The 23,892-nt window shown below is 41.4% G+C and overlaps 1 protein-coding gene across 1 annotated transcript in view; it reads left to right on the forward strand.

Annotated features, from left to right (window-relative positions):
* LOC117359348 (coxsackievirus and adenovirus receptor homolog) overlaps positions 1–19,359 on the forward strand; it is a 94,282-nt gene extending 74,923 nt beyond the window's left edge. The window contains exons 6-7 of the mRNA XM_033941956.1: positions 2,464–2,602; positions 15,806–19,359. Of these exons, the coding sequence (XP_033797847.1) occupies positions 2,464–2,602; positions 15,806–16,061 (395 nt within the window). The 3' untranslated portion in view covers positions 16,062–19,359. The remainder of the gene's footprint in view (positions 1–2,463; positions 2,603–15,805) is intronic.
* The last annotated feature ends 4,533 nt before the right edge of the window (positions 19,360–23,892 follow it).

Below are 23,892 nucleotides of genomic sequence, written 5' to 3' on the forward strand. Positions count from 1 at the left end.
ACTAAAACGGTTAGGGCTCTTCAGCTTGGAAAGAGAAGGCTGAGGGGAGATATGATTGAAATCTACAAAATCCTGAGTGGAGTAGAACAGGTACAAGTGGATTGATTTTTCACGCTGTGAAAAATTATAAAGACTAGGGGACACTCAATGAAGTTACAGGGAAATACTTTTAAAACCAATAGGAGGAAAAAAAAATTTCACTCAAAGAATAGTTAGGCTCTGGAACGCATTGCCAGAGGTTGTGATAAGAGCGTTTAGCGTAGCTAGTTTTAAGAAAGGTTTGGACAATTTCCTGGAGAAAAAGTCCATAGTCTTACTGAGAAAGACATGGGGGAAGCCACTGCTTGTCCTGTATTGGTAGCAGGGAATATTGCTACTCCTTGGGTTTTGGTCAGGTACTAGTGACCTGGATTAGCCACCGTGAGAACAGGCTACTGGGCTTGATGGACCATTGGTCTGACCCAGTAAGGCTATTATGTCTAGAATGTCTCACCTATCTACTGGAAAAGAGCTTACCAGGGTAAGTACATAATCTCTTTTTTGATATGATGATTTACAGATATTTTTTAATTTTTTAAAGCATAGTAACATAGTAGCTGACGGCAGATAAAGATCCAAATGGTCCATCCAGTCTGCCCAACCTGATACAATTAATTTTTTTTTTCCTTCTTAGCTATTTCTGGGCAAGAACCCAAAGCTCTGTCCGGTACTGTGCTTAGGTTCCAACTACTGAAGCCTCTGTCAGAGCTCCACTCCAGCCCATCTACACCCTCCCAGCCATTGAAGCCCTCCCCAGCTCATTTTCAACCAAACGGCCATATACAGACACAGACCATGCAAGTCTACCCAGTAACTGGCCTTAGTGCTTCAATATTTACTATTATTTTCTGATTCTAGATCCTCTGTATTCTTCCCATGCTTTTTTGAACTCCGTCACCATTTTCCTCTCTACCAGCTCTCTCGGAAGTGCATTCCAGGTATCCACTACCCTCTCTGTAAAGAAGAATTTCCTTACATTGCTCTTGAGTTTCCCATCCCTCAGCATCAAATTAGGCCCTCTGGTTTTACCATTTTCCTTTCTCTTGAAAAGCACTGAATTAGAATGGCAATCGTGGGTAAGAAAGCACTATCGATCGACAAAGCTGTTGAGAACTGACCAAAGTGACTGAAGGCCTGTGTTAGAGCTGGGGGTGGACACTTGGAGCATTCATGGTGACTGCAAAATTGGGACACATTGTTAATTGTATTTTTTGAACACATTTTTAATAAGCAATTGCTAGGTAGTAACACTAAGGGCTCCTTTTACGAAGGTGCGCTAGGGTTTTTAGCGCATGCACAAAATTACTGCATGCTGTAGCGCGCAGTAGCCCAAAAAGAAAAAAGGAGACTACAGATAATACAAAACACTGCAATCAAACTTATATACAATGCTAGGAAATATGACCATGTCTCGCCGTTGTTGATAGATGCCCATTGGCTTCCAATTGGCCATCGAATCATTTTTAAAATAATGTTGCTTATTTAAAACTCTAGCTTTCAACGAACCCCAATTTATATCAAGATTGTTAATACCACATAATACTCAACGCCCACTTCGTTCATCAAGCCAAAATCTCCTTTCTGTTCCTTCTTTGAAAATTGTAGGAACAAGAAGATCGGACATGTTCTCTGTGATGGGCCCTCAATGGTGGAACTCTTTGCCACAATATATTAGAAACGAAAAAGATCTTACATTGTTCAAAAAATTTTTTAAATCTTATCTCTTTAAAGATGCTTTTAATATTTAAACTTTTTAATAAAAGTTTCAAAATGTGCTAAAGTTTAACTACCCCCCTCCCTCTTGTTTTTTTCCTCTTTGTTTTTTTTCTACCAAGATGAAAATTGTAACTTTTCCACTTTCCCTCCCGACTCATGTTTGTATTTTATGGAAGAATATTGTTAATATGTTAGTCTCTTTGTATTATACTCTATTTTTAATTTTGTTCATCGCTTAGTAATTCTAATAAGCGATTCATCAAATATACTAATAAACTTGAACTAATTAAACTTGAAAATCTACCGCCTCCTAAAAAGGAGGAGGTAGCTGTTAGCGCGCTCAAGAATTTAACCTGCGCTATTGCTCGCATTAAGGCCCTAGCGTACCTTTGTGAAAGGAGCCCTAAAATGTCAGTAACATCAACATAGCTTAAGATAATTAAGAAGGGATTCATCAAAGGGAGATAAGTGTGTTAGCGCATGCACTAACCACCAAAGATGCCCATTATATTCGATTGGTGTCTTTAGCAGTTTGTGTTTGCTAACGCGCTTATAGCCCTTTAATGAATCCGCCTCCCTAAGCACTAAAGACCCTTAAAGGAATGACTGGCATTGCATTGAGAAAATGCAATGGAGAACTTCTGTAGATGTGCGTTTTACTTGACAAGCATGTTTAATTTGTTTAAAATTGTCATTCTGCAATTTCAGCCTCAAACAAAGCTGGTACAATTGCTGGAGCTGTGATAGGAACCCTCCTGGGATTGGTCTTGCTGGTTATTCTCATCTTTTGTTGCTGTAGAAAACAAAAGGAGAAAAAGTATGAAAAAGAAGTACCACATGAGATCCGGTAAAGTCCATTTTCTTGCATTTTTTTTTTCTTTTTGAAAAGAAATTATGTAAAATACAGGCAGTCCTCATTTCACGAACATCTGACTTAACGTCAGACTTGTACTTACAAACAGGGGTCCTGTTCTACCTTCGGTGTCCCATCGCGCCTCCCTCTCTCCATTCTGTGCTTCAAGTACGTGCCTCCCTCCGGAGGGTATTTACCTTTTGGCCGGCTCCCTCCTCCTTCCTGCTGAAGTCGTTTCTCTGCACAAAGCCATAGGCAGTGGCTCCTACTCGCATCCCGCAGCTCCCAGAAGTCTTCCCTCAGATGTCGCTCCTCCGACGTTAGAGGGGAGGCTTCCGTCTCAGCCACGGGACATGCATAGGAGCTGCTGCCCGTGGCTTTGTGCAGATAAGACTGCAGCAGAAAGAAGAAGGGAGCCATCCAGAAGGAAAACACTCTGGACGGCGGCTGGGCTGGAAGCCTTCCCTCTTGGCTGCGTGATGGGCATAGGAGCCATCACCTGCGGCTTTGTGCAGAGAAACAACTGCAGCAGGAAGGAGGAGGGTGCTGGCCAGAAGGTAAACACCCGCTGGAGGGAGACATGTACTTGAGGCACAGAATGGAGGGAGGGAGGGTGAGAGAGGGCGCATTGGGACTCTGGAGGGAGGGAGCACAAACCTCAGACAAATGATGGAACGAAGAAGGGGAGGGGGCATGAACATGGGACACAGAATGAAGGGAAAGAGGGAGGGGAGCATGAGCCATAGAATGGAAGGAGGGAGGGAGGGAAAAAGATGCTGAGGTGAGGGGAGGGAGTAGAAATGGAGAATTGGGAGAGATGAAGAAAAAGGAGAATAGGGAGAGAGAGAATTATTTGATGTGGGAGAGGAGTGAGGTAGAGATGCATGGGGAAGAGAGAGGAATAATGAGATGTGGTGGAAGGGCAACAGTGGGATGGATGGAAAAGGATGAAAGAGGGGCCTCAAGGAGATGGAAAAGGTGGGAAGAATACCAGGATTCAAGTTACATACAAATTTAACTGTTTAAAAAAATGGAACCCATTCTTATCCCGGGGACTGCCTGTATAACACATAAATGTAGCAGATAACTTTCTATAAGTAGTCTAGATGGAAAAACAGATGTATAAATTTACTTGTTTATAACTATGTTAGTATTAAAGGCTCAGTTAATGCTGAGGTTTTTATAAAATTAAATATAATGCTGCTAAAGAAACATGTATATTTGATGCCACACACAACAGAAAACGCTAAAAAAGCAGCATCGCTATACATATTGCACTGGCGACTAGGCTATCCTTCAGACCTGCTTGCTGCTATGTTCAGAATTCCCATAATAATTAGTGTTGTCAGGGAGCCTACGTCCCTTTCTGATGTCGTATTCAAGGGTGAAAGAGGGGCAGAATAACCACTGGGGGGATTAAGGAGGGATCATGCCTCGTTCCCTGTCAACAGCAGACCAATCCAGATGGATGGGTTATGTCTATCTACCAGCAGGTGGAGATAGAGAGCACTGAATTGCATGATAAATATAGACTGGCACATTCCCTGGCACTGCAGTATACTCTATGGTGCTCATAATCAAAACTTTAAAATGTCCCAGCCTAAGTAAGGATTTGGACGTCCTAATAGCAGGGACGTCCAGGTGCCAATAATCTGAACAAATTTTCTGGACATGCAGCAGCACTTCTAAGCTGCTGTGCATCCAGAGATCAAAGGGGTGTCTTAGGAGGTGTATTATGGGTGGGAATCGGGCGGGCTTCAACATGGACATACTGTAGCCATAATCAAAGCTTTCCTAGGGGGAACTTGGTGCCGGCAGTTAGATCTGTTTGAGTTGCATCTAAGTTCCACAAAGGTGCCAAAACTGACAAGACCACTGGAGGATTTAAAACATGACCCCTCCCAGTGGTCACAACTCCCACCACCCAAAGAGCGAAAAAAAACCCCAAACCCGTAGGCTTCCCATCAGCTAAGCCGCGGAGCCCTACAACTCTGCCTTGACATCCCTCCCCCACCTCGACATCCCCTGATATCTCCTCCCAGATCCCCCGTACCTTCAGATGAGAAAACAGCAGGAGGAAAGGCCACTCCCTCCTACCTACAGGGCCGCATGTGCAAATGACGGCTTCTTCCTCCCAATGCATCTTGGGATGCAGTGGGAGGGGCCAAAGGCCCTGATTGGCTCAATCACCAGAGATATGGGAGAGAGCCCCTGGAATGTTGGTGAGATGGGGGGAGATGTTAGGGAATGTCAGGGGGGAGTGGGTGTAGGACTCGGTGGCTCAGCTGATCCTGGCAGAGGAAATCCCCATCAGCTGAGCCACCATAAATCCCTGAAACTGATGGGGATTCCTTCTACCACAATCAGATAAGATGGGTGCGTCTACAAAACTTGCTTTTGTATGTTTTTCACGTGGATGTTTTTATTTTTGAAAATGGGCAAATTCCACATCTTCTGGAACTCGGAGCTATTTATTATGCTCTCAAAGCTTTCCAACAGCTTCTCGACAGTCTGCTTCGTACAGACAATCAAGTAGCAATGTACTACATAAACAAGCAAGGAGGTACAGGCTGTCGCCTACTTTGTTGAGAAGATCAGGTTTTGGGCAGCTTCTCACAACATCTTTTTGAAAGCAGTTTACATTCAGGGAGAGAAAGATTCCTTGGCAGACAACCTCAGAAGAATTCTTCAGCCTCATGAACGGACACTCAGCTCTGCAGCTCTTCAGCCCATCTTTGCACAAGACTCAAAGTGAACAAAGCCATGGAACCAGACAATCTACACCCTAGGGTGCTTAGAGAGTTGAGTGATGTCTTGGTGGAACCGTTATCCACGCTCTAAAATCTTTCCCTAAATACAGGAAGAGTCCCGTTGGACTGGAAAACAGCTAACGTCATTCCACTCCACAAAATGGGATGCAGGACGGAGGCTGCGAATTACAGACCGGTGAGTCTCACATCAATAGTGAGTAAACTTATGGAAACACTAATTAAACATAAATTAGATACGATCCTGAATGAGGAGAATCTACATGATCCCCATCACCATGGATTTACAAAGGGAAGGTCCTGCCAATCTAATCTAATCAGCTTCTTTGACTGGGTAACAAGAAACCTGGATATGGGAGAGTCCCTGGATGTCGTGTACTTGGACTTCAGTAAAGCTTTTGATAGTGTCCCACACCGCAGGTTATTGAGCAAGATGAATTTGATGGGATTAGGAGAAACATTAACTGCATGGGTCAAAGACTGGCTAAGCGGTCGACTTCACAGGGTGGTGGTTAACGGTACCCTCTCCGAAACGTCGGAGGTGATCAGTGGAGTGCCACAGGGCTCGGTCTTGGGCCCGATCCTATTTAATATATTCGTTAGAAACCTGACTCAGGGGCTTCAAGGTGAAATTCTGGAGGCCACATTATCGCAAAGATGTGCTGAGACTGGAGTCGGTTCAGAGAATGGCCACCCGGATGGTCTCGGGACTCAAAGATCTCCCGTACGAAGAATAGTTATACAGCTATACTCACTCGAGGAGCGCAGAGAGAGGGGGGACATGATCGAGACGTTCAAGTATCTCACGGGCCGCATCGAAGCGGAAGAAGATATCTTCTTTTTCAAGGGACCCACGGCAACAAGAGGGCATCAATGGAAAATCAGAGGCGGGAAACTACGAGGTAACACCAGGAAATTCTTTTTCACTGAAAGGGTGGTTGATCGTTGGAATAGTCTTCCACTGCAGGTGATTGAGGCCAGCAGCGTGCCTGATTTTAAGGCCAAATGGGATCGACACGTGGGATCTATTCACTAGGCAAAGGTAGGGGAGGGTCATTAGGGTGGGCAGACTAGATGGGCCGTGGCCCTTATCTGCCGTCTGTTTCTATGTTTAAATAACATTATTCGCCGATGACGCCAAACTATGCAACATAGTAGGCAAAAGCACATTGCCCGACAGTATGACGCGGGACCTACTCTTACTGGAATATTGGTCCTCGACTTGGCAACTAAGTTTCAATGCCAAAAAGTGTAAGGTCATGCACCTTGGCAGCAGAAATCCGTGCAGAACTTACACCCTAAATGGTCAGACCTTAGCTAGGACTGTAGCAGAACGTGACTTATGAGTGATCATTAGTGAAGACATGAAAACTGCCAAACAAGTGGAGAAAGCTTCATCCAAGGCTAGACAAATGATGGGTTGTATTCGTAGAAGTTTCGTCAGCCGGAAGCCCGAAGTCATAATGCCGTTGTACAGATCCATGGTGAGACCTCATCTGGAATATTGTGTACAATTCTGGAGGCCACATTACCAAAAAGATGTGCTGAGAGCTGAATCGGTTCAGTGAATGGCCACCAGGATGGTCTCAGGACTCAAGGATCTCCCGTATGAGGAAAGGCTGAGTAAATTGCAGCTATACTCACTCGAGGAACGTAGAGAAAGGGGAGACATGATTGAGACGGGCCATATCAAGGTGGAAGAAATCTTTTTTCTTAAAGGACCCACGGCCACAAGAGGGCATCCGCTGAAAATCAGGGACGGGAAATTTCATGGCGACACCAGGAAGTATTTCTTCACCGAAAGGATGGTTGATCATTGGAATGAACTTCCACTGCAGGTAATTGAGGCCAGCAGCGTGCCAGATTTTAAGAAAAAAATGGGATAGGCATGTGGGATCTCTTAAGGGAAGAAGTTAGGGGGGTGGGTCATTAGAGTGGGCAGACTTGATGGGCCGTGGCCCTTTTCTGTGTCATTTTCTATGTTTATAATGGGGCAGTCCTCAAGTGGACTTGTTTGCAACTCCCCACAACCATAAGTTGCCCCAGTTCTGCTCCAGACTTTATGCACCTCACCATCTGGAAGCCAATGCGTTTCTCCTGGATTGGACACAGATGTTTCTGTACGCATTTCCTCCCACTCCTCTCATTTTAAAAACTCTTTTCAAACTCCAGCAGGAGTTGGCCACCATGATTCTCATTGCTCCACGGTGGTCCAGACAGCATTGGTTCTCCCATCTACTTAACTCAGTACCAGGGAGCCAATACTTCTACCAATTTTTCCTACTCTTCTCACACAGAATCAAGGACCGCTTCTACATCCCAACCTTCCATCCTTGCACCTGACAGCTTGGTTTCTCTCAGGCTGAATTTATCTGATCTTCATCTCTCTCAGCCAATCTGAGATATTATAGATGCTTCCAGAAAACCGGCTACTCAACAATGCTACCAACAAAAGTGGACACGTTTTTCATCCTAGTGTCTTCTTCATCATGATCCAGCCTCCTTGTCAGTTGATCTGGTGCTTGACTATCTTCTTCATTTATCTGATTTTGGACTCAAATATACATCTAGTAGAGTCCATCTCAGTGCTATTACAGCTTTTTATCAACCAGTTCAAGGAAAACCTCTCACTGCTCATCCTGTGGTCTCCAGATTCATGAAGGGGCTTTTCAATGTGAAACCACCTCTTAAGCCTCCTCCTATAGTCTGGGATCTTAATGTAGTTCTTTCCAGGCTCATGAATCCTCCATTTGAACCAGTGGCTACAACTCATCTCAAGTTTCTTACCTGGAAAGTTGTTTTTCTAATCTCCCTTACTTCAGCAAGGAGAATCAGTGAGCTTCAGGCGTTAGTGGCAGATCCTTAAAATCAGGCACGCAGCTGGCCTCAATCACCTGAAGTGGAAGACTATTCCAGCGATCAACTACCCTTTCAGTAAAAAAGAACTTCCTGGTGTCACCTCGCAGTTTCCTGCCTCTGATTTTCCACGGATGCCCTCTTGTTGCCGTGGGACCCTTGAAAAAGAAGATATCTTCCTCTGCCGCGTCAAGACAGAGGAAGATATCTTCTTTTTCAAGGGTCCCACGGCAACAAGAGGGCATCCATGGAAAATCAGAGGCGGGAAACTGCGAGGTGACACCAGGAAGTTCTTTTTTACTGAAAGGGTAGTTGATCGCTGGAATAGTGCGTGCCTGATTTTAAGGCCAAATGGGATCGACACGCGGGATCTATTCACAAGGTAAAGGTAGGGGAGGGTCATTAGGGTGGGCAGACTGGATGGGCCGTGGCCCTTATCTGCCGTCTATTTCTATGTTTCTATCCTCTTTTCACAGTTTTTTCATTTTGTTTTTTTTTTTTATTTTTCATATTACAGTTCAATCCAAACAGTAAAGAATAAAGATGCCAAAACCATAAACAATCAATTAAACAAACCTTTTCCTCACTATATGATCTATCTAGCCCAACAATATGAAGGAGTTACTTAAACATAATACATAATATTACAAAGAAAATATTAAACTCAGAATAAACTGAGCTACGCCTTCTTATGTGCTGTGATTACTTTAACTCCTAATAAAGATCAGCAATTATTCTCAACTTCCTTATCCTTGCTCTGTTCCTGTTTACTTAGAAATTGTTGCAAATGCATAGGATCCCAAATTATAAATTCTTTTTGTTGCAATTTAATAATACACTTGCAAGGAAACTTTAAGAAAAATACAGCATTCAAAGCGAATACCTGAGATTTTAACTTAAGGAATTCTTTTCTTCGATATTGTGTTGCCCTAGCAACATCAGGAAATATAGAAACAAGATCACCACAAAATTTCATAGTTCTATTTCTAAAATACAATCTCATTATCAAATTTTTATCCAATTCACTTAAACAAGTGATCAAGAGAGTAGGCCTAGTTGATATAGTATCTTGGGAATCTTCCAAGAAATCTGTTAAATCAAGCTGTAGATACTAATAGGTCTGTCCCTTGATCAGATGTTAAACCTAATACCTCTTTAAAGTATTTTCTAAGCAAAATTTCAGCTGACATCAAATGGGTCTTAGGAAAATTAACAAATCGGAGATTTCTTGATCTAGCTATATTTTCCATTTGTTCAAACTTTGAATGGATAATACATGAATCTTTAACTGCAGACAAAATCCAGCTCCTTATCTTCGGTTCTTGATTACTTTCTACATTCATTTCATTCTGGCCTCGTCCACTTCCATTAGAGTCCATCTCAGTGCAATTGCTGCTTTTCATCAACCATTTGATGGAAAACCTCTCACTGCTCACCCTGTGGTTTCCAAATTTATGGAAGGCCTCCAATGTGAAACTACCTCAAACCACCTCCAGTAGTTTGGGATCTTAATGTTGTACTTGCTAAACTGATGAAGCCTCCATTTGAACCAATGTTTTCAGCTCATCTTAAATACCTCACCTTAAAATGATCCAGAACACTGCGGTCCGCCTCATATTCGGCCTGAAAAAATGGGAACATGTCACCCCTTTTTACCACAAACTTCATTGGCTACCCTTTGAATCCAGAGTCCTATTCAAATTTGCCTGCTTCTGTTATAAAACAGTATTTGGCCTATCCCCAAGCTACTTAAACCCTCACTTCTACCTGAATCGCATAAACAAGCACTCCTGCAGAATTCAGCTGTTCGCCTTCCCCTCCCTAAAACTATGTCACTCCAAAAGATTCCTTGACAAAACTTTTGCCGTCCAGGCTGCCAAACTGAACCCATGGCTAGCCCAAATTGTCCTTGAGGCCCCCACCTACCTCGGGTTTAGAAAATCTCTCAAAACTCACCTATTCCATGGACAAGACACCCAACACCCTTCTCCAATGAACCACAACCTTCTCCTTTCCCCTTCCACCTCTCTACCCAGCCTACCCACCTCAATCCTCTCCCCCCCCCCCCCGACCTACACACTCCCTTCTCTCTCTAACCTCAACTACTTTGTTGCTTCTAACTTTGTTCAATTGTTGTGAACCACTTGTAATTTTTTTGATAAACAAATGTGAACCGTCTAGAACTCCTTGGGTATGGCGGTATACAAAAATAAAGTTAAACTAAAACTAAACTAAACCTTGGGTTTATATACCGCACCATCTCCACGAATGCGGAGCTCGGCACGGTTTACAGGAAGAAGGATGAGAGAGGAACTACAGTGGAGAGATTAAAGAGTTAGGTGTAAAGGGGGAAGGTGAGAGGCCTAAGAGGGGGGAAGTGTTACAGTTTTGAGAATAGCCAGGTTTTTAGGTGTTTGCGGAAGAGTTGGAGGGAGCTTGAGGTTCGGAGTGGGGAGGTGAGGTTATTCCAGATCTCAGTGATTCTAAAGGGGAGGGATGACCCAAGTTTGCCTGCATGGGAAATACCTTTTATGGAAGGGAAGGATAGTTTAAAAATTTGGGAGGATCTGGAGGAAGTAGGGGTTGGGGAGTTCCAGGATAGAGGGATAACGGCAGGAAGGATGCCATGTAGGATCTTGTAGGCCAGACACGCACATTTGAAGTGGATCCTGGGGATTACTGGGAGCCAATGGAGCTTAGACAGGAGTGGTGAGACGTGATCAAATTTGCTTTTTGCGAAAACAAGCTTAGCTGCGGCGTTCTGAATCCGCTGAAGTCTGTGGAGGCTTTTCTTGGTTAGGCTGAGGTAGATAGAATTGCAATAATCCAATCTGGAGAGGATGAAGGATTGTACTAGGACTGCAAAGTGTTTTTGGTGAAAATAGGGTCTGACTTTCCTTAGCATGTGAAGGCTGAAGAAGCATTTCTTCACCAGGGATTGGAGATGTTCGTTGAAGGATAGAGAAGAGTCTAAGGTGACACCCAGAACTTTGCTTGAGAACTCGAGCTGTAATGGGGGGCTGGAGGACAATGGGATGGAGGAAGGTAGATGGTCTAATTTTGGGCCGAGCCAAAGGAGTTTTGTTTTAGACTCGTTTAGTTTCATATGCATTGTGAATGCCCAGGATTGGAGGTTCTTTATGCATGAGGATATGTTCGTGGAGAGGTTAGTGAGGTTCAAGTCGGTCTCAAGGAGGACGAGGATGTCATCAGCGTAAGTGTAAAGAGTTTCAAGGGGGGATAGTTGGAGTAGTTTCAGGGAGGACATGTAAATGTTAAAGAGGATTGGGGAGAGGGGTGAGCCTTGTGGGACACCACAAGTCGGGGTCCAAGGGGAGGATGAGGTGCCGCTCATGTTAACCATGTAAGAGCGGGAGCGCAAGAATTTGGAGAACCAATCAAGAACTATGAAGCTAATGCCTATCTCGGAGAGTTGGAAAATTAGAATGTCGTGGTGGACAACGTCAAAAGCTGCGGAGAATTCGAATTGTAGAAGGACAGCAAACTTGTTACGAGAATGCAGTTGCTGAACCTTAGAGATTAGAGAGGCCAATAAGGATTCAGTGCAGAAGTTGGGTCTGAAGCCATATTGGTAAGGTAAGAGGATGGAGAATCTTTCTAAGTAGGAAGAGAGCTGGGTAGATATGATAGACTCGAGCAGTTTGGTGAGGAGAGGGATATTTGCTATTGAACGGTAGTTGGATGGTATGGAGGGGTCTAGGTCAGCTTTTTTCAGTAAAGGGGTCAATGCGATGTGTCCCATTTCAGTGGAGAATAGGCCTGATAATAGGGCAGAATTTATGAGTTTGGTAAGAGATGTGATGGCCTGTGCAGGGATTTTCTCAAATAGTTAGGAGGGAAATGGGTCCAGGATGCAGTTGCATGATTTTAACTTGAGGCAGAGTTTAAGGGTCTGAGAATCAGATATGAGCTCGAAGACAGTCCAGGATCTGTCGGCAGGGATGGGGTTGAGAGCAGCTAGGGTGGGGTTGGGTTCGGGGTGCACCAGAGAATTGTAGGAGATTGCGGGCGGGAAGGAGCGCCTTAAGGTAGAGATCTTATCATTGAAGAATTTTGCTAGGACCTCGGCTGAAGGAGATGAGGGAAGAAGGGTGGAGTCATTTTTAGTGGTTAGGGAGCGCCAAATGTTGAACAATGTGCCATTCTGGTTTTTGGATTTGGAGATCTTGTCTCCATAGAAGTTCTTCCTTGCTTTTTTTAATATTGAGTTGTAGAGTTTGATATTGACTCTCCAGGCCTGTCTGTCAGATGAGGATTTGGATTTTTTCCATTTTCGCTCTAAGGCTCGACATTTTTGTTTCAGGTCTCTATGGAGTGGAAGGTACCAAGGGGCTTTATGGGGATAGGTGATGGATTTAGTGGTTTGGGGGGCGAGGGAGTGGTAGGTGGACTTGGAAAGGGCGATCCAGTTGTACCAATTGTTTTCAGAGTCTGCAAGCTTGGGAATGGAGGGGAGGAGGTTGAGGAATTTGGTCCAGAACAGATCGCTCAAAATTTTTTTCCGGAAGGTAATAGAATTGGGGGATCGGGGTGGGGATCCGAGATGAGACATGAAGATGGGGAGGCAGAAGGCCCCTAGGAGATGGTCTGACCACGGGATGTGTTCCCAACGGGTGTCTTCGGCAGACGTTTTATAAGCGGTGAGGTCGAGGAACTGGATGAGGTCTAGGGTGTGCCCTTTTTCATGGGTAGGAGCGGATGTGGGGGGGGAGAAACCTAGGGAGATGAGGAAGTCATTGAATTCTATCGTGTCCTTGCTGGTGGAGTCGTCAAGGTGGAGATTAACGTCTCCGATGATTAGTAATCTTTGGAATTTGAGAAAGGCATTAGTTATGGTCTCGAAGACAAGGTTAGAGGAATTGGACCAAGGGATAGGTGGACGGTATAGTAGCAGGATGCCCAGTGGGTGAGGACGGAGCTCATCATTGATTGAGGCTAGCACATATTCTAATGAAGTGTGGGTGCCTCTCTCGAGGAGCTGGACATCAAAGAAGGATTTGTAGAGGAGTGCCAGGCCACCTCCTTTGCGGTTGATTCTGGGTGAAAAGAGGCCTTGGTAGCCATGGGTGCAGAGTTCGTTTTGTGTGAAGAGGTCGTCTTTTGAGATCCATGATTCTGTGATGCACAGGAATCCAGGATCAAGGTCCTCAAGGAGGTCCTTCAGAATTTGAATTTTATTGCATGCGGATCTGGCGTTGCAGTAAAGGGTCGGGACAGGGGTGAGAGAGTTAGAGGCATGGCAGGGGAGGTTAGCATGGGGGACAGGCTTTAGAGAGGTGGGATTGACTTTGCGGGGGGGTTTTCTGGTGGGGTGATTCCTGGGGCGCGTCAGGGTGGGGATTCTGGTGCCAGGGCCAGAATTGTGACTATTTGAGGAATCGAGCAGGTTGGGAGAGGGAGGGTTCAGGCAGAGGGAGGTGTTGAGAGATGAGCAGAGCGGGAGTATAAGGACCCAAAGGGGTGGCTTCATGGTGGGTTTTGTTTTTTTTTGTCAGAAAAGGGCCTTAGCAATGGGCAGAGACTAGTAACTGGACAAATTCCAGCGGAGGGGCTTAGCGATGGCTAATTGGGTAAGAGCCTTTATAATGCAATCAAGTAAACTGTACAGATCACGATGGAATTTGAACATGGGAGACTTAAGCCAGGCAGGCAGAGTGGAGGCAGCGGACTGTTCAGCAGGGGCTGTAGGGGGCGGAGTTGGTCTCCTACGTCGGCCAATTCTTTCCCTTATGGTGGCTGGAGCCGAAGAAGGGCTGAGCAGGAAAGATGGCAGTTTTTCAGATTTGAAGAATGGCTCAGCAAGGGCTGTTGGGGGCGGAGTTGGTCTCCCACGACGGCCAACTCCTTCCCTTGCAGTGGCTGGAGCCGAAGAAGGGCTGAGCAGGAAAGATGGTAGTTTTTCAGATTTGAAGAAACGGCTCAGCAAGGGTTGTTGGGGGCGGAGTTGGTCTCCCACGCCGGCCAACTCCTTCCCTTGCGGTGGCTGGAGCCGAAGAAGGGCTGAGCAGGAAAGATGGCAGTTTTTCAGATTTGAAGAACGGCTCAGTTATTATTATTATTATTATTATTATTATTATTATTAATAAATACCTCACTTGGAAAGTAGTTTTTCTCATTTCTCTAATGTCTGCTCGCAGAGTCAGTGAACTTCAAGCCTTAGTAGCGGAACCACCATTTACAGTATTTCATCATGATAAGGTGATACTCTGCACTCATCCAAAATTCTTACTGAAAGTTGTCACTGAGTTTCATCTCAGTCAATCAGTTGTTCTTCCAGTATTTTTTCCTAAGCCTCATCCCAGAGAAACAGCTCTTCATACTCTGGATTGCAAACAAGCATCGGCCTACTATTAATCACATAGATCTTCTCCACAACTTATTGTCTCCTTTGATCCAAACAAGTTGGGCCACCCAGTTTCCAAATGAACAATTTCCAACTGGTTGGCTGCTTGCATCTCGTTTTGTTATTATCAGGCTGGGCTGCAACTGGAGGGTCGTGTCACAGCCCACAAGGTTCAAGTTATATCAGCTTCAGTAGCTTTTCTCCACTCTACTCCTATTGATGAAATCTGCAAAACTGCCACTTGGTCCTCGGTTCATACTTTCACCTCTCATTACTGTCTAGAATCCTATTCCAGACAGGATGGGCATTTTGGCCAAGCAGTATTACAAAATTAATTTTCTTAAAGGCCAACTCTCACACCATCCCATTTTTGGTTAGTTTGGAAGTCACCCACATGTGTGAATATGCTGCATGCTTGTCCTGGGATAAAGCAGTTACTTACAGGTGTTATTCAGGGACAGCAGGCAGATATTCTCACAACCCACACCCCTCCTCTGGTTAGCTTCTTAGCTGGCTATCTGAACTGAGGGGGCCGCGTGCCTACGTCAGGCGGGAAGGCACTCGTGCATACGTGGTGCGGTCAGTTGCAAACTTTCTAAAGTTCTTAAAGTGCACGAACACTTTAGCAGCTGTCTGTACCGGGGTTCCGTGTATGACATTACCCACATGTGAGAACATCTGCCTGCATAGAAGCTAAATGAACGTTCAAATAACAACGGAAAATGTTTAAAGATAAGTAATCAGCTGTCAACTGCTTTTCTAACCAAAGGAGCTATGCATTTTGAATAAGTTAGAAATAAGATTTTAAATATTGAAGTTGCACTGGATAAAAATCTTAAAAAAAGTTTGAAAAACAAAAAATTAAGTTAACTGGCATATAGGATTCGGGTCTTTGGCCTATGACTGGAGCAGGGAGCTGTATCACTACGTTGACTGTTCAGTCCATGATAGGACTACGCGTAGGCTCCGATTCTGAGGCCTTTTCCTGAATATCAGTGAGATATATGCTGGATGCATCTCCTATATTAAGTGGTATATGTTATTTGTGTTAGTATCATCTGTGTACAAATTATGCCACATCTCTTCCAAAATATACATACTATTTCATTAAATTATACAGCTTTTTTTTTTTTTTTTTTTCCAATTGAAATGTCGTTTTGACATGAGTAATACTCTTAATTTGATTCTGGTTTTTGAATTTCATTGTAGGGAAGATGTGGCTCCCCCAAAGAGCCGTACTTCAACAGCTCACAGTTATATTGGCAGCAATCGCTCCTCTCTGGGTTCAATGTCCCCCTCCAATATGGAAGGATATACTAAGCCACTGTACAACAAAGTACCAAATGAAGAATTGGAAACACCACCCAGTCAGGCACCAGCAAAGGTAGCTGCTCCTAATCTAAGTCGAATGGGAGCTATCCCAGTGATGATTCCAGCTCAGAGCAAGGATGGCTCAATTGTGTAGATCAGATCAGATGTTAAATTCTGGTTGTCTTTATGTTCTGTTGAACTGTCAAACTACCTTACTTCAAACAACCTGTCTTCAAACACTATATTAAGTCTGTAACATTGTACCTGAATAACTGTAAACAGACTTTTTACCTGCTTAATCACAAATCAGTTTTACATTGTTTAACCTTCAGTGCTCTGTGTAAGCAAATTAGAGGGAGCTAATAGAAATTTGAAACTAGTCTGAGCTGCTTAGCAAGTGTAAGGTCCCAAAATATTTAGCCCTGTATTAGTCTAATATAATCCCCCAAATATGGATCTTTTGATGTAGTTCATAGACATGTTTGATCTTACTTTAGGTAGATAGCAGCTTAAGAACCAGGCATCCCAAAAACAATTTAAATGATAACAAATAGGAAGAGGAACATCTGCCTAGTTTTCAGTAGTCCTTTTGCCATGCAGTCCTAGCTAGTTACTGTTCACCACACCATATATTGTTAAAGAACCATGCCTACACTTAAGCTTTTTCAGCTATCCCTTCCCGTGTTACTATATTGATACTAGAATCAGTTTGTAATGCTGGATTTGTAAGATAGGAGGGCAGGAAAATGTTGAGTTTTTGCAATGTCACTAGTAAAATGAACTGTTTGAAAATATACTGGCATGACCAATTTGGTATAGCTCCCTAGTGACATTGTGCATATCACTCACAAAGCCTTTTAGAAGAGAGAAATTGATTCCTACCATTTTTATGTGTTCCGTTCAGTGTATTCGATATACCACTATTCACTATTGCATTAGGTGGCTTATATTGTACCGCAATCAATAATTATCAGCTTACATGTATAATAGTCTGTCATATAATTAATTTTTTTTTAAAAATAATACAATTTAAAGCGCTAAACTGTTATGGTGCTAGAGGATGGTATGAAGTAACCATTAAGTTATCCAAGAGTGCTTGTAATGCTTCCTATGGTAGAATTATTTAAAGTTTGAATTAAAAAAAACCAATGTAATGAATGGATAAATATTTATTCCAACTATGGTACTACAGCTTATCTCCATTTGTATTCAGTCCATTTGAATTGCTCAGAACTTTTTCACTTCAGCCCTCTTTCTAAGATAACTTAAATTCTTGGGGTGATTTGACCTTGTCAGAATGCTAACAGTTTTGAAATAGCGGAGATTCTTCAGCATTTCAATTACCTTTTACAATAGATGTAGCAAAAGGAAGATTTATAGTTTAGTCTTCCCAAATATTGTCTTATGAATTTTTGATCTGAAAGTAAGTAAGTAGAGCTTATTAGTATTTCTAAGCAAATTGTGACTATCTGGTTTAACATACCGCCTTATCTTCTGTTTTCATGAGAACCTCATTGATCAAACTTCTTGGTGCCTTTTTTTGTAATAGACTTTACCGATTTGTAGATTTTGAAATTTCTGGTGCCTAAGTTATTCATGTAAAATATTATGATGATCTGTAAAGTACATTAGGATTTTTTTTTTATTCTTGCTTGTACATTTGTCATCAAGCAACCTCTACTGCACTTAGAGCATCATAAAACCTATTAAGGACTTCATCATGGTGTGTGAAGTAGTTCAATATTTATTTTTATCAAATGTTCAATTATGATTCCACATTCATTAAAATACAGTTGTAAAGTTTTGCAGATGTCTGACATCTCAGCAGCAATTGCCTTTGTAATCCCCTGTTTATTGTTGGTGGAGTTATGGAGTTATTACAGTTGAAAGAAGGAAGTATTTAAAGCATGGTCGATTTTTAGACAGTGCCCCTCCACCCCATCACCAAAGCATTTTATTTTTCTCTTGCTCTCTTCAGTGCTAAGTGTATTTTCAATATTTATTTTTTGGGAGAAAACACTTCTGCTGTGTGTTGCTGTAGCTGGTGCTCATTATGTCCACTTGGGAGTATGATACAGAGCTTACCATTTGATCTTCATGCCCTGTTCTTTGTATTTAACAGTTATTCCACTAATGTAAAAAAATTAAGATGTATATTTGAAATTATACAGTGTCAAAACGTGGTTCTGTACTAAATTTTAGACTTCCAAGGCAAAATCTTTCATGATTAATGTAAAAATGTTTGTGTTTTTCTGAGCTAACTCATTGGCTTAGTACTGTTTATGTAAAGGCAGTCTTCTATCTAAGATAGCATCTGTCATGTAGGATAGCTGGCCTAATCAGCTTTGGGTGAGTTAAGATTTTACAAAAAGAACAATAATTTTATATGCCACTTAAAAAAACAAATTGATTTAGTAAATATAAAAAATTTGGCATGTGAACCCTAAAATTAAATGTAATCAGTGAGGATGTATACCTTTTTGCAGTGGGGGGGGGGGTAGGTTGTGAGGGATTTGCTTGGAAATGAAACTAACATGAGGCTTTGTAATAACACAGCCAAGATGTTTTCTTAAGCCAGACTGGAGTTAGTAGCTGCATGCATGAGTCATTAGTGTTGCATAAATATATGTGTGTGTTGTATTTTTAAAAATGTAGAGTAAGAAGAATTAAGGCCTGCTCCACTTAATTTCACATCAATCAAACGTTAATAGCTTTAAACCAGTCTGAAAGAATACTAGCTAACAGATGCAGTGACAATTTTCAATCCTATCTGCCTTTTCAATAGTAGCAATATGTTTGAAGGCTGATTAGCCTGGTTTTATCTTTTAACTGCATAGGTTCACTTTTATGTAATTCGTGGTTAAATGTAAATAACAAGGGCTGTTTAGAATTGGCACAGTGAATTTGAAATTGAAATTTCATTTTTTTGGCCGTTCTATCCAACAATTTAGATTTTTTTTTTTTCTTCTATAGCAGCTTGTAGCACGTACTTGGATGGGTGTCTATACTAGCTTTCCACTGGTAAAGACAAAAGGGAAAGCCTTCAGCTTTGAGGAAGGAAGGTAGAACAATAACATTGCTAAAGCAATCTGTTTGGGCTTCTGTAAGCACATAGAAAATTGAGGGCATTTTACTGTTTTTGTTTGTTTGTGGTCTTTATTTTGCTGTAAGGAAGGACTGAGTGGTAGTTGTATATGAGAAACTCCCTAGGATTTAATTTAGGGGGATGCTTTTTTAATATAAACTTCATATTTTATGTGCATTGAAAATGAATTGACACAGCAATTTGGTGATTTTGTTAACTACAGCAGAAGAATTTGTACTAATGAATTTTCTGGATTTTTATGCATTTGAACTGTTTTCATATTAAAGGTGTACTATTTGTAATGAGATTTTGTTTTGTGAAACACTTCAGTACAACTTTGAAATAAAGCATACTTATGTGAAGCAGAGGTTTGTGTGGCCCTACTTTACTGCATCTTATGTAGTACTAATTAAGCTTTTTCCCTTTATCTAATCTGTCTGTTTCTTTTGCTATTACAACCCAGAGTGTAACAGCAGTAAGTGAAATGACTTGTCGGCTCTTAACTGTATCCTGTGTAGGTGCTCTGGCTCTGAAAATTATATGCAGCAGTAACCATTGAGCCTTACAGTGCAGCTTGATAGGACTTAAATTATATATTTAGTTTAAATTGGGGAGGTTTTTGCCCACATTTGTAATTTTAACACTTACTCCTCTAGAGCAGATCTTCCAAACTATGTCCAGTTAATCTTTATCCAACATATTCACATTAAATATGCAAAGAAGTTTGTAAACATTGGAAACACAGTATATGCAAATATTTACTTATTATGAATGTGGTGGGAAATTGGCTAGCCCTGGAGTTGGACAGGTATGAGTGGAATAGGTAGATGTGAAACACGTGTTTTACTCTTTCCAAAAATACTAGGACTAGGAGAGCATGCAATGAAGCTACTAAATAGTAGATTTAAAACTAACCAGAGAAAATTTCTTCACTCAATGTATAATTAAACTCTGGAATTTGGTGCCAAAGAATGTGGTAAAACAGTTAGTTTAGCAGGGTTTAAAAAGGTTTAGATAATTGTCCATAAGCCAGTATTAAGATAGACTTGGGAAAATCCATTGCATATTCCTAGGCTAAGCAGCATAAAATCTGTTTTACTCTTTGGAATCTTGCCAAGTACTTGTGAACTGGGTTGGGCACTGTTGGAAATAGGATACTGGGCTTGATGGACCTTTGGTCTGTCCCAGTATGGCAACTTTTGTATATTCTTATGAGAAGCCCTACTCTATTATTTTTTTGTTAATTGGATACAGTTGATTTGTAGCAGTAAAGATAAAAATTTAAAACAAAAGTGGACATATTTTGAATTCTGTCTTTTGCATCTATGGGGAGAAGTACTTAGCCCTATATTTGAATTTCTTCATTGCAGTATCTCATTTATAACAAAAGGCCATCACAATATAATAAACAAGGGCCCTTATTTCACATAGTAGAAAAGTGGGGAAAGCATGTGATGCAAGGCTTGTAGAATTCGCTCCAATCTGTCTTGTTTCCAATATCTGGTGGGGAAAAAAAGAGGGAATGGTTTTAAATGGAAAGAATAATAAAATGAAACCCAGTGTAATACTGGATGTGTCAACAGATTTCAGAGAATATATTTAAGATTTTACAGTTTAACCACAGCTTGTGACTGTCCATGACAATAAATGGTGATGTGATTTTTTTTTTTTTCAACTAGAAGCATATGTATAGCCATCAGCAGCAAACTATACGGTTCAGTCACCCTTTACATAGCAGTGATTAAAGAAAGCTATAATGTTCAGTCACTAGTTTCACAATAGAACTTCTTACAAAAAGAAAATACACATCTGAATCACTAAGAACCAGCCCAGCAAGAATAGGCATGTGGCAGCTCAGGAGAGAATAGTGCATGATAAGAAGGTACGCAGAGCATGCCTCATGGAATTATTTCCAGTACATCTATATATGTCTTGAGTTTTGTGCATCTGTGACCAGAACAGTAAGATGGGAAAACAGCTATTCCCTATATGCTATTACAGTATATCGGAATTTCTCTGTATACCGTGGATAAATGCAGTCATGCTTAGTGACATCGCCCAATGGCTGCCATCTTGAACCACTGCTCCCTGATGCCCAGTAAAAATCTGAGTCTTCACTAAAACAGGCTCTATTCTTCCCTCAACTGCATTCCCACCCTTGGTATACTTCATCTGCTCTAGTGAACAGATGTGCACGGTTTCCCTCATCATATTAGGGGAGGGAAGGAATAACTATGAAATGATCAAAAAGCCTATGTTGGTGCCTCACAGTAGTACCAGCAGGTAAGCTGGAGGATATGATAAGGGATTCCGAATGGACACAAGCAATTTACTGCCCTGCAGTAAAATCACAGAACATAAGTGCTCAAATCTCCCACCAAAAAATTGTTTGCACAGCATGAAGAACAAAACAAATCCTCTAGAAAGGTATAATCTGCTTCAGCAATGCATACTACAAAAACTGTTCATCTTCCTCCTGTGTTTGGGTGAACAAGGGCTCTGGTCAAAACACCACCCATGCCTCATTTGTGCCTAGTAGACTTGGATCTCAAAGAGAAACAAAACCCATCTCTTCCACTAACTTTGGAAGAACCATCTCTCTCAATACTTTTTTTTTTTTTCAGTTGGCTCTACTGATAAGGACCACCCTAGCACCTTAGGCAAGTTAGCTCTTAAAATGACAGAACTGTAGAACCATAAATTCTCTCTACCACTGCAATCATTATGCTTCTCAAAAGGAGCAACCAAAGTAGAATCATACCATCAATATCCAGTACTTTGATATGCTCTAAATGCAGTAAAGTTTGGCTAATATTCTGATCCTTTAGTCTCTTCAGTATTTCTTGAACTCTAGACTCCATCCTAACTTGTCTCCTGCTATTCATACCAAGGAAGTGGTTTTTACAAAATTTCATTGGGTACGCCAACCTGAATAATATTCTATCCTAGAAAATTCTAACACACATTGTGGTCTCTGATTTGATCTTGCTGACCAGAAGATTCTCTCAATACGGCATAATTGGAAGTTCCAATCAGAATCACCAGAACAAGACCATCCAGTCCAGTCAGAGGATATACCTCCAGCTTCCTCTGTTCCAGTGGAGCCTACTAAGGAGACTATAAATTATTTTCTTTTTCAAATTGGTTCAAGCTCTCTACAAATTAGACTGTATGTACAACTTTGAAGGAAATCTTTCTATGAATGCACCTTGGAAGCCAGTGATTATCAGTCTATTTTCCAAAATTTCCAGTAAATGATTTGACAGAATCCCCCTATCTACTTCAGCTGTTTTGAAATGGATCAGTTGTAAATATTGAATCCAGACTTGCCCAACTTGTGAGAAGAATCAACTAACTCATTGATCTATGGTATCTAATCTATCAGCATACAAGATTCAAATCAATAAGATAGTCCTCTAAACACTCAGAGATCCAAAATTTTGGATAACATGGAAAATGTGTTTTTAAGGAACAATGCTTAGCTCTAAAATCACTGCTCATCAGCTTCATATTCAGTATTTCCAATATGCCTCAATGCAGAGGGCATTCTCACATCTGAAACAGTAATCTTATGCCGTTGATTCTCTTCTCTATTTTATTGGACTTAGAGGAATCTACTTTCCACCTCATTAAATTCACTCTTGATGCCTAGGCTATGAATAGTTGCAAGAAGCATTGCCACTTGCAGAATAGCATGGGCTCAGGATGTCTGCTCTTTATGAGAATCCATCCGATTACCTGTGACTGCTTCCTGTACAGGGGAAAATCTTCTTGGAGACAAGATCAAAGATCTGTTTCAAGTCATCATTCTACTCAAGGGAACTTTCTACCAGAAATCAAGATGATACTAAGACTTCAAGGTTGTCTTAGCCTCACATATATAGAAGAGCTTATTAGCCCCAATATACTGTACTTAATATTTTCCTTAGAGAAAATTCAAACCTTAGTCTAATCTTCCTCAACATCAGTTATCTACATCATATCAATGGTATCAAAGACCAATAGAAAAAAAGCAACAATCGGCTACTACAGCAGTGGTCTCCAACATGTAGCCCAAGAAGACCTCCAGTACAGCCCTCAAACAGGTGGCTGAAATGTTCTTCAAATCCTGTAAATACATTAATTCCAGTCATACCTACTTAATATAGTAACTGTAAAAATGTTCTTAAGTGTGCTACTCGGGTGTCTCATTTGTGGAATTTGCTACTGTTGATAATGCAAAATAGCGAGTTTTTTTTTTTTTTAAAAAAAAAGCATCCTTGAAGTGTTGTAGAATCAATATTAGTTAATTTTATTGTTTAATATCCAGTCTGAATAAGCAGGTCAAGGTGGTTTACAAACTTAGCAGTATGTGTAAGCTTGAAATCTTTTGATGGCCTTTGGAGCTTCCCATTTTCTTTCTTTTTTTTAATCTTTATTAAATTTTCAATGCTAATACAAAGTGCATAAAATTATACATACATTAATAATCAGAATCAGCACTTACAATCAATCAATAACAATACCAAATGAATTCTCCCCTTCCCTTCCAATACATCCAATCAAGGAATTAAACAAAAGAGATATCCCCCCTCCCCCCACCCACCTTCCCTGGATGTGCGAGTAAAACAACAGGAAATTAAAGGTAAGAGACAACTATACCGAAGTAACAAAAGTCATTAATGGACCCCAATCTGAATAAATTATTACATCCCAAAATATTTGAGTTCATTTTCTCATATTTATAACATAAGCATAAATTCACCCACCAAAAGGAAAAATTAAGCCGATTACAGCTTTTCCAATTCTGAGTAATCATTTGCATGGCAATCCCAGTCATAATAATGAAAAGCCTGCTTTTATTACCGATCCAATGGGGGTTTAGTATGCAACAAGGTTCCACAGATTACTACATCATAGG

This window comes from Geotrypetes seraphini, chromosome 4 (genome assembly GCF_902459505.1).
Source record: "Geotrypetes seraphini chromosome 4, aGeoSer1.1, whole genome shotgun sequence".
In the NCBI taxonomy this organism is placed as follows: Eukaryota; Metazoa; Chordata; class Amphibia; order Gymnophiona; family Dermophiidae; genus Geotrypetes; species Geotrypetes seraphini.